Raw genomic sequence first — 10,891 nt, forward strand, 5'->3', positions numbered from 1 at the left:
TTGCGAGAAGAAGGAGAAGGAGCACAGTCAGAACGACCACGTCCTCTTCGTCCGCGGCCTCCTCTGCCCCGATACTGGCCGCGTCCCCTGTACACGGCGTTAGCTGACGAACGAAAGCCTGGTCCGTCGCCTAGCATCTCCATCCTCTGACCGAAAGCGGAAATCTGTGAGAAAAGGTCATCAACCGTGATGGAGTTTTTGATGGCGCCAACTGCTGCGACGATGGGATCGTAATCCCTATCGAGTCCGGCGAGGATGTAGTCCACCATCTCTCCATCTGTCACCGGACGGCCTGCTGCCGCAAGCTCGTCTCCGAGGCTCTTCATCTTGGCGATGAAGGCATTGCTGGACATGTTGCCCTTCTTGGTGTTGGAGATGGCGATCCTCAAGTTTGTTATTCGCGATTGCGACTGCGCAGCAAAGATTTTGGTAAGGGCGGTCCATAGATCAAAGGTACTTTCCTTACCAATAACTTGCGCGAGGATTTCTGGAGTGAGCGAATTCAGCAGATAACTTAGGACCTGCTGATCTTTGGCAATCCATGGACTATACAGTGGGTTCGGCTCGATGGTCGTGGTCTTGTCCGCCTTGGCGACCTCCACTGTTTTCGGCGGCGTTGCATCGCTGCCGTCGAGAAGACCGGTCACCTGCGCGCCTCGCAGGGCTGGCAGAACTTGCGCCTTCCATAAGAGGTAATTCCCCCTTGCGAACTTCTCTGTTGGAGGAGCGCCGAGGTTGAGGCCGACGACGCTGGAACTCATGATGAAGACGAAGGAAGGGCGCTAGGGTTCTGGTTATTTTTGTTGTGTCGCTAGATGATAGGGAAGAGGCTAGCTCTGATGCCATGTAAGAATAGGTATAAGCGTTCCTACTCCTCGAGGGAGCCGCATCGTATGTATTTATATTGAGGCGAACGTGCCTTGCCGTAGCGTACAAGTTCAGAGAGAATACCGATCTGGTTTGGTTTAGGAGACAGGGATAGCTACGGGAGGAGAAAGAGATAGAAATAGGTTAAGATTAATTACATAAGATGAACAGCTCAAACTCTAACAGGAGTAACATGCATGACGCTCGTTCTCAGTCACAGCCATTGGAGTGTGGTCGGCCGGGCGGGCGAGAGATTCGAAAGCAGATTAAAGCGCGGGTCACGGGGGCTATAGAAAGCCCGGCCACTGGCCAAGCATGAAGCATCCCCATTCCTTTTCCTTTCCGTAGCTTTCTTCTTTGCCGCTTTGCGTGCCTCCCTCCCTCTCCTGCTCTCTCGTCCGCAGCAGCCAGCGGCTGGGACGATGAGGTCGTCGGCGATGCGGCAGCAGCTGCTGCCATGCTTGGCCCTGCTGCTTCTTGCGGGCGCGGCGTCGGCCCAGGCCCAGAAGTACAACGCGGTGTTCAACTTCGGCGACTCGATCACGGACACGGGCAACCTGTGCACGAGCGGGAAGCCAACGGCGATCACGTTCACGCAGCCGCCCTACGGCGAGACCTACTTCGGCACCCCCACCTGCCGGTGCTCCGACGGCCGCGTCATCGTCGACTTCCTCAGTAAGTGATGTGCTCGGTTCTCCACACACACACTCCATCTTGCTCAAATAAATCGTTCTTGCTTGACGTACGATTGCATGCAGGCACCAAGTTTGGGGTGCCGTTCCTACCGCCGTCCAAGGCGAACGGCACGGACTTCAAGCAGGGCGCCAACATGGCCATCACGGGGGCGACGGCCATGGACGCGCCCTTCTTCCGGGGCCTCGGCCTCTCCGACAAGATCTGGAACAATGGGCCCATCAGCCTCCAAATCCAGTGGTTCCAGCAGATCACGGCCACCGTGTGCGGCGACGCCACCGCCTGCAAGCGCTACCTGCGGGACTCGCTGGTGGTGTTCGGCGAGTTCGGCGGGAACGACTACAACGCGATGCTGTTCGGCAACTACAGCGCGGACCAGGCGAGGAGGTACACGCCCAAGATCGTCAACACCATCATCAGGGGCGTGGAGAAGGTGGTGGGCATGGGGGCCAGGGACGTGGTGGTGCCCGGGGTGCTCCCCATCGGCTGCTTCCCCATCTACCTCACCGTCTACGGCACCAACAGCAGCGCCGACTACGACAGCCTCGGCTGCCTCCGCAAGTTCAACGATCTGTCCACGTTCCACAACAACCTGCTCCAGGCCAAGATCGCCCGCCTCCGGAAGCGCTACGGCCGGGCGGCGCGGATCATGTACGGCGACTTCTACTCCGCCGTCTACGACATGGTCCAGAACCCCAAGAAATACGGTACGTACGTGTGCACGCGGAGTAGTTCCCAAATTTCCTTCCGACCGACCAATACTCTTAGTCTTAGCTAGCCGTTGGGCATCTTCTTTCGGCAATAAGTCTAACTAACACGCCAGGGACAGACAAGCCACGCATAACGTGTGGATAGATAGATTCCGCGTTTGTGCACGAGCTAGCAGCAGCAGTGGACACGGCACTAGCTAGTGTCACTGTCAGCATCGGCATCAGCATCAGTGTGGTGCTACTTGCATGCCCACTCTGGGCATATGTCCCTGGATGTCCTGCGCGGCGGCGAGTAGAAGAAGATCTTCAAATAATTCAGAAAAAAATCATTCCAACATAAGTTCTTGAGCTGACATAATAATCGCCAAGTAACAGTGGATGGACACTGACTGACACGCCCAACCAACACATGCCTCGACCCGGCAGTCCACATGCACGCATGCAGCACCAGCGCCGACCGGGACACTGTTCATGCACGTTATAGGTAGTGATCAATCAACTAGAGTACGGTGTTGTGCAAAGTTGGGTCATCTATTTTGAAACGAAGGGAGTAACTCGCAACGGTGTTGTGCTGTGTGTGTGCAGGTTTCAACGCGGTTTTCGAGGCGTGCTGCGGCTCCGGGGGAGGCAAGTACAACTACGCCAACAGAGCGCGGTGCGGGATGCCGGGCGCGGCGGCGTGCGCCAACCCGGCCGACCACCTCAGCTGGGACGGCATCCACCTCACCGAGGCAGCATACAAGCACATCAGCGACGGCTGGCTCAACGGGCCCTACTCCAGCCCGCCCATCCTCCACACATAAACATTATTTTATTTATTATGGAGTTGTGGTAGGATTATTTATTTATTATTTGATCTGAGGTTGAGTTTACCTAATGGAAAAAGGAAGTTTGATTCAGTGCCATATGGTGGTGTTGAAATGTATACGTTGCCCAAGAAAAAAAAACCGGAGGCAACTCTTGAATAAATTGTTAGTGCTTGCCCGGACCGACTTACGTCAGCGAATTCCCTATATGACACTTATTGCGTCAAAATGTTGTTGGTTCACACAGGCTTCCGTCAAATGGTATAAATTTGTATTTTGTTCTCTATTTCTTTTTTCCCATTGGGCATGTATTGCACTAAGTAACTTTCATTTAGGATTAGCAAATAAATAACTACGACGAGAACATGGTGTCATGATGCTGGCTAGGCCTGCAAAGACCACACTATAGCCCATTCACGTTCGAGCCCTGACTGCCGCGTGGTCCTTAGAAATTTCTTCTATAAAAAATACTACACAACGAAGGCGCGCGTTGCCGCACCCATACATTCCACATAAATAATACTCATGAAATATTAGGGAAATAATTCAATTTTTCAAATAACGGTTCAAGTTACAGTGCTAACAGTCCGCAACCATTGACAAAGACTGTTTGATTTTTGCTAGAACAAAGAATGTTTCATTGAGAGGCCACATCTCTACTTGGATGCTCAACATCAGTTCCTTTCCTAGAACAAATACATAGCAACAAAAAGTTATCCTCCAATCCCGAAGAAGAAAAGCACCAATGATCTTGTCTGTGATGGTACCTTATAGTTGACACCCAGGGGAGGTGTATGCAAAATGCATGCCTTCGTTGCGATATGATACAGATGCAAACTCAAGTCTAGTTAGGCTGACCATTTAACTGAACACACACTAATACCAGCATACCTGAAATGAACAAGATGAGCTTTTACTAATCACTAGTAAATGCGCACGTGCAACACACGTTAATATTTAGGCAATATATTAATTGCACGCGAATATTAGGTATGCTATTATTTATGTGTTAATTTTGTGATTAGTGCTATATTTGGTATTATATTAATTGCACGTTAAACACGTTGACGCTCGTCATTGGAGCAGTCTAGGTCATTGGATTGACTTAGTTTGATGGTCGAGATCAGTTGGATCTGCCCTTTTGGATCTTTTTATATTGGTATAGGTAAACTAAGCTTCTATAATCTGCAAATTTTAGAAAAAAAGCTTCTACCAATCAGAAAAGCTACATTATTTATGAACAATGTTATCACATGTTTGTTCAGATATTAGGATATACATTCATCTGAAAATATGCAAACCCTCGGTTTGCTCATAGTATTTTAAATAGCAAGCATGTAATGTAGGCACAATAGAAATCATCCATTTTAATCAAATGCCCAAGTATGTTCGTGATAAAGCTGATTTGTATTTACTTTCTTTTTAGCACGTAGAGATTTGTGCATCAAATAGTAAGACATGTAGTAGGGATAAGAATGCTAAACATAAAAAATAATGAAACTGCAATGGTCTACTTTGCAGTTCATTTAAGTAATCCTTCACATAAATACATGGGCCCAACCAAAATGTGACCTTAAAGTACAGTGGAAATGGATAGAATAAAGACCAAATGTTGTCACACATGTATCTATATGCAAGAACAACAATGAAAATCACCTGATAGTATAATAACTCAAGAATTACATTAGTCACATTCTCATGGCATAAAAAATAATGTCATGGAAAAGCATACCAAGAAAATAATGTATGACAGTTTTATGAAGCTATGTACCACTATGCGATGCGATTTTCTGATATGTTTTTATTGCAAGTTTATGGTCACCACATGGTGGTACAGGAAACTCCACCTAATAACCCGTGGCATCTGAAACAATATAGGAAATTGAAGAGCATCTTCACTTGGATGGATATCCAAATACTTAGCTTTGAAACATGGTAGATATCAGACATGATTCAAATCTTCATGGGGCCTATAGAATCTGAAAGCAACAAGCTCCTAAAAGCAACTTGGTCCAAATGGTTCAGAAAAATATATTGGTTGGATCAAGCTTCTACACACCACATACTTGCAAGGATATCTATAACATAACTAGATAACTCGGCCGAGCAAAGAAACAAATGGAAGTATAATAATTGTGCTCTGCTAAAATGACCCTTTCTAAGTCGGGATTTGTAACACATACCATTTGAGAAATGGTTTAGATATTTCCAGAAATGATTCAAGAATGGTAACTTATAAGTTATAAGGAAAAGAAGTAGGGAAACTAATAGTTACACTCTCTCATGTGCCAAATCTTGATCACTCATCATTGGAATAAAAAAATTAAGCTCTTCCTACTTACCATTCGGTGTCTTTGAGAATAGCAATCAATACAAGGAGCAGGCACCATAGAAGCTCAGAGCATCTACAGCCACGCCCCCAGCAGGCCCTCCCAAGGAGTTTTTGCTGCGTCGGCGCCGAAAAATCGGCGCAGTCGCGTCCCCAGGAGCCCGTTTTTCACCAGTTTGGGCCAAAACTAGCGCCGACGGACCCAGATCGAACCCGTCGCGCTGGGGGGCGCCTGGGGACGCCGGGGCGAGTGGTTTCGGCGCGAAAGCGGATGGGCCCGTCGAGTCAGCGAGACGCCACTTCATCGCCCTCATCGCCTCGGTTCCCGTGGGAATCAATGTGAAGGCTGCCACGCCGGTCAGCCTCCATTGATGCCTCTCACGGGCGGCGCGCGATGCGCGTCCAGCCACGCGTCGCCCGGCATGCAGCCCGTCACCGCCCCGCTACGGCTATAAAAGGCGACCTCCCCGCCGGTGGACGCCACAACTCTCATTTCCCACCCTTTCCGGCGTAGATAGCAACACTCCTCTCTTCCTGCCTACGAGAAACATGGCCGAGAGGTACCCAGGCAACGGCGTGGCGGCGAACGGCTTCGGTCGCCGCCACCTCCAAGAGCAGGAGGCGCGCCTGCTCTACGAGGCTGAGTACCCGGCGCCCCCGGACATGCGGGTGCCAGGGACCTGGCGGCTGAGCGCCGCCGGCGTACCGGTGCCACCGGTGCCCGAAGGAGCGGCGCGGCGTGCCGAGATCGCCCGCATCCGCTCTTCCCTGATGCAGGCGCAGAGGGACGAGCCGCGCTACGCCGCCGACAGCCACACCCTCTGGACCATGTACTTCCAGCGCCGTCGCGACGAGCAGATCGTTGCCACCAACGGCGTCATGCCCCGCGGCCGCTTCAATGTCGACAGTCGACGCGAGTGGTGGGGCGTGCCAGGCCGCACCCTCGAGGCCGTCCTCGACCACATCGAGACCGGCAACGTGCCGCGCCTCGAGTATCCGCAGCGGCCGACCTTCTCTCGCCATCGTGATAGCTCTTGGACACCGCGGCGAATGGAGCCGGGGTCGTCCTTGTCGTCGGGTTCTGGTTCACCGGCCGCGCTCCGCCCCGTCAAGCCCGAGCCAGAGGAGACGCCGCTCGGGTGCCGCACCTGCAGCGGTGCCCTCGTCATCAACGAGGGTGCCCGGCCCTCCCCGCCTGGTCCGGCTCCGGGGAGGCGCTCCCGCCGCCTGGTCTGGCCGAAGCCCGAGCCGGGGCTGCTCCTGGTGAAGCCGGAGCATGTCGAGATGGCAGCCCCCGACAACGAGTCCGCTCTCAAGTGGGCGAAGGAGGACTACGTCCATGAGCAGGTCCGCCGCCAGCGCCGGGCATACGGGGAGCTCCATGCCCAGTGCCGCGGGCGCGAGGAGCGCGGCGTCATCTTCCTCGACAACGACGAGGAGGACGAGGCTGGTGTTGGGGAACGTAGTAATTTCAAAAAATTTCCTACGCACACGCAAGATCATGGTGATGCACAACAACGAGAGGGGAGAGTGTTATCTACGTACCCTCGTAGACCGGAAGCGGAAGAGTTATAACAACGCGGTTGATGTAGTCGTACGTCTTCACGGCCTGACCGATGAAGCACTGAAACTACGGCACCTCCGAGTTTTTGCACACGTTTAGCTCGATGACGATCCCTGGACTTCGATCCAGCAAAGTGTCGGGGATGAGTTCCGTCAGCATGACGGCGTGGTGACGATCTTGATGTTCTACCGTCGCAGGCCTTCGCCTAAGCACCGCTACAATATTATCGAGGATTATGGTGGAGGAGGGCACCACACACGGCTAAGAGATCAATGATCAATTGTTGTGTCTCTGGGGTGCCCCCTGCCCCCGTATATAAAGGAGTGGAGGAGGGGGCCGACCAAGGAGGGTGGCGCGCCCAAGGGGGGGAGTCCAACTCCCACCGGTAGTAGGACTCCCCCTTTTCCTATTAGGAGTAGGAGAGGGAAGGAACAGGAAGGAGGGAGGAAGGAAAGGAGGGCCGGCCCTCTTCCCAATTCGGATTGGGCTTGGGGGGGCGCCCCCTCCCTTGCTCCTTTCCCCTCCTTTCCACTAAGGCCCAATAAGGCCCATATACCTCCCGGGGGGTTCCGATAACCTCCCGGTGATCTGGTATTGTCCCAATCTCACCCGGAACCTTTCCGGTGCCCAAATATAGTCGTCCAATATATCGATCTTTATGTCTCGACCATTTCAAGACTCCACGTCAAGTCTGTGATCACATCCGGGACTCCGAACAACCTTCGGTACATCAAAATATATGTCAGGACCCCGATTCCAAGTCACACCGATCTAGCCTGTAACACCTCATATCACTTTGCGGCCTCACGCACGGTATTCCCACGGGTGTCGCCTCACCATGGCCTAGGACCGTCTGCGCCTTTTGGCTCACGTATATGATAGTGTCGCTAGCATCCATATGACAAAGAACCCGGGCCGACATGACTAGTCGTGAACCCAAAGTGGCACTAACTTACGGGGACAGGCATACATGAATCAACATCGAGCATGTCGGTTAGCAGCGTGTGAATCCGGGCTATAGCTTGGGCTAACGGGACTCCAGGAACCCAGGCTGTAGTAGGCTAGGTAGGACTCCAGATGTCACCGTGTGACATTTCCCCGAAGGGACAGACACAGGAATGAAGTGAATCACACGCCGGCCAGTCAAGTGCTCTGGAGCAGTAGTGCTAGGCTAGCAGGACTCCGGTGAACCGGGCTGTAGCGGACTACTATGGCTCATGGAAGCACAAGACTACATTTCCCCATAAGAGAGGCTACCAAGGATAGACAACTAGGTTGTCAGATCCCACACATACCAAGCATTTCAATCATACACACAATATGCTCGATATGTGTAAATACAACATGGCACCACAACATAACTCTACGACTCAAGTATTTATTCATTAGGCTCCGAGGAGCGAGATATTACAAACATGGGTCTCATGACCCAACATACAGAGCATACAAGCAACAAGCACATGCGGAAGCTTAACTTGTCTGAGTACAGACAACTACAAATGAAGAAGGCTGAGAAGCCTGACTATCTACAAGACCCTCCCAAGGGTACAAGATCGTAGCTGAGGTAACAAGCTAAACGTCGAAGTCCACGTGGAACTACTAGCGAGACTGACGTCTCTCTGCAAAACATAAAATAGGCAAACGTGAGTACAAATGTACCCAGCAAAACTTACATCAGAACTAGCTACATATGCATCAGTATCAATAAAGGGGTGGTGGAGTTTGACTGCAGCAAGCCAGCTTTGACACGGTGGCTATCCTGAACTACGACTGCTGGTAACTCTTTTGAGGTGGCGCACACGAGTCCACATATTCACCATATCAATACACCACTATGGATCCGCTCCCGTCTCCCTACGAGAAGGCCATCCATAGCACTCATGCTTATCTTGCGCATTTTAGAGTATCCACTTTCACTTGTCTATGAACTATGCAAGGGGTCCAAATTTCCATATCCGAGGAATCCGGCTATTCGAATAGATAATGACAACCCTGCAGGGGTGTACTTCTTCACACACGCTCTCGCCACATACCACCATGTACACGTCGTGTATCTCGGCAACCTTCAAGCGGAAGCCTGGCGAGGGAGTCGGCCACGACCTGACTAACCAACAAGTCTCTAGTCCAGGTTTATCGCCTATTCGGGTTCCATCCGCAAGGAGATCCGGCCGAGGTGTCGCTCACGGCCCCAAACGATGTGAGCAGGGTTCCCAAGCCCACCATCCGGGTGCCACTTGGTACACTGTGCCACTGTGCCTAGTCTGTCCCAAGCCCACCTATACCGGGTGCCACTTGGTAGACTACTAACACTACCTACAAACACCAGAAACTAGTTGCAACTCCTGGACAGAGATCGAGTTGATTAATAAGCCGAGAGGGGCCGAGTTACTGGAACCCAATGTGGGGTAGTAACTGTTCATGGATCACAAACACAGAACTCAGTTCCTGAGAACGGCTGCAATGAGACAACCCACCATGTACTCCTACATGGCCTCTCACCGCTACCTTTACCAAATCGTGTTCACACACTTAGCTCTCAAACGTAGGACATGTTCACCACATTCCAATTCATTCCCGATGAATCAGACCTGACTCAACTCTAAGCAGTAGCAGGCATGACAACAAGCATGAATGAGTAGGCACAACAGGGCTCAAACAACTCCTACTCATGCTAGTGGGTTTCATCTATTTACTGTGGCAATGATAGGTCATGCAGAGGAAAGGGTTCAGCTACCGCAGCATGTAACAGTTGAATCGGTGTTGTCCTAATGCAGTAAAAGAGAGCAGGAGCGAGAGAGTGGGATTGTATCGGAATGAACAAGGGGGTTTTGCTTTCCTGGCCCTTCTGAAGATATAGCTCTTCATCAGTGTCATCGATCACATCGTCGGAACATCGTCTACTGAGAGGGGACAATTATCGGCAAACAAGGAAGAACACAATCAATGCGATGCAACAATATGATGCATGATCATGACATGGCAATATGCTTTTGATTGAGCTAATGCAACTAGCAACAAGTTAAATGGAGTTGGTTTGAACACTAGGTTCAAGTTCAAACTCCACATATGGTTATTTAAATGCCATACATTTGATTTTTCCTAAAAAGTAGCTATAAGTTGTTCTAACATGCATGAAAAAGGTACAGATGGATAGATTGGATTTTTCTGATCATTTTTCATATATAAATTATTTCATTTGGAGTTACGGTTGATTTTCTATGATTTTTAGAAGTTTAGGCAATTTTCTGGATTTTCTAAAATAAATTAAATCCAGAAAATAGCTTATTGCGTCGGCATGACATAAGCCTCCGGTCAGCAGGTCAACTGGGCTGCCCTTGGTCAAATCTGACCAGTGGGACCCGCGTGTCAGTGTAACGGGGCAGGAATAGAGGCTGACCTATGGGGCCAGGTCAACGTTGATGTGGCATGGTCAACTGATGTGTGGGGCCGGCCGTCTTAATCTAAACTAAACAGAAAATAATTCTGGGGTTAGTTATCCGTGGGGCCCAGCAGTCGGTGTCACCAGGGGGTAATTATCGAAGATGTTAGCGGCTAATGACGTTGACCGTTAGCACGCCGGAGTTTTGGCCGGCGGCGACCTCAAACCGCGGCATCATCTGCCGGAGTTGCGCCAGAGGCGACGGATCGACGCGTCGAGGACAACAGGAGGTAGCCCGTGCCCGCGCGCATCCAGGGGAACCAACGGAAGGGCGCGGGGTGGCCGGAGTTCGCCGGAAGCGAGCTTGTGGCGGCGGCCGGAGTTCGGGAGCAGATGGGTTTGGGGCTAGAGAGCGTGGGAGGGGAAGATACTGGTGGCTACGGGTTCGCGGAGACGTGCTGAGCACACTGGTGTGCTCGGACAGGGGCTGCAGTGCCCATGGCTGCGTCTGCATCATCGCCGGCGGCGAGGAGCTGACGGCTT

General features: G+C 51.5%; 1 protein-coding gene across 1 annotated transcript; it reads left to right on the top strand.

Moving 5' to 3' along the window:
• The first annotated feature begins 1,181 nt into the window (after nucleotides 1-1,181).
• Nucleotides 1,182-3,167, top strand: LOC119291131 (GDSL esterase/lipase At5g45910-like). Its single transcript, XM_037569847.1, has 3 exons — nucleotides 1,182-1,542; nucleotides 1,626-2,267; nucleotides 2,856-3,167. The coding sequence occupies exons 1-3, from the start codon at nucleotides 1,290-1,292 to the stop codon at nucleotides 3,071-3,073; spliced, it is 1,113 nt and encodes a 370-aa protein (XP_037425744.1). The 5' UTR covers nucleotides 1,182-1,289; the 3' UTR covers nucleotides 3,074-3,167.
• The last annotated feature ends 7,724 nt before the right edge of the window (nucleotides 3,168-10,891 follow it).

The sequence above is a fragment of the Triticum dicoccoides genome, chromosome 1A, assembly GCF_002162155.2.
Source record: "Triticum dicoccoides isolate Atlit2015 ecotype Zavitan chromosome 1A, WEW_v2.0, whole genome shotgun sequence".
Lineage (NCBI taxonomy): Eukaryota > Viridiplantae > Streptophyta > Magnoliopsida > Poales > Poaceae > Triticum > Triticum dicoccoides.

Excerpts from the sequence above, each read along its gene's own strand:
- LOC119291131 (XM_037569847.1), top strand. The coding sequence starts at position 1,290 with ATGAGGTCGTCGGCGATGCGGCAGCAGCTGCTGCCATGCTTGGCCCTG. Across the intron at positions 1,543-1,625 it reads CGTCATCGTCGACTTCCTCA|GCACCAAGTTTGGGGTGCCG; the intron begins GTAAGTGATGTG and ends GATTGCATGCAG. Across the intron at positions 2,268-2,855 it reads CCAGAACCCCAAGAAATACG|GTTTCAACGCGGTTTTCGAG; the intron begins GTACGTACGTGT and ends GTGTGTGTGCAG.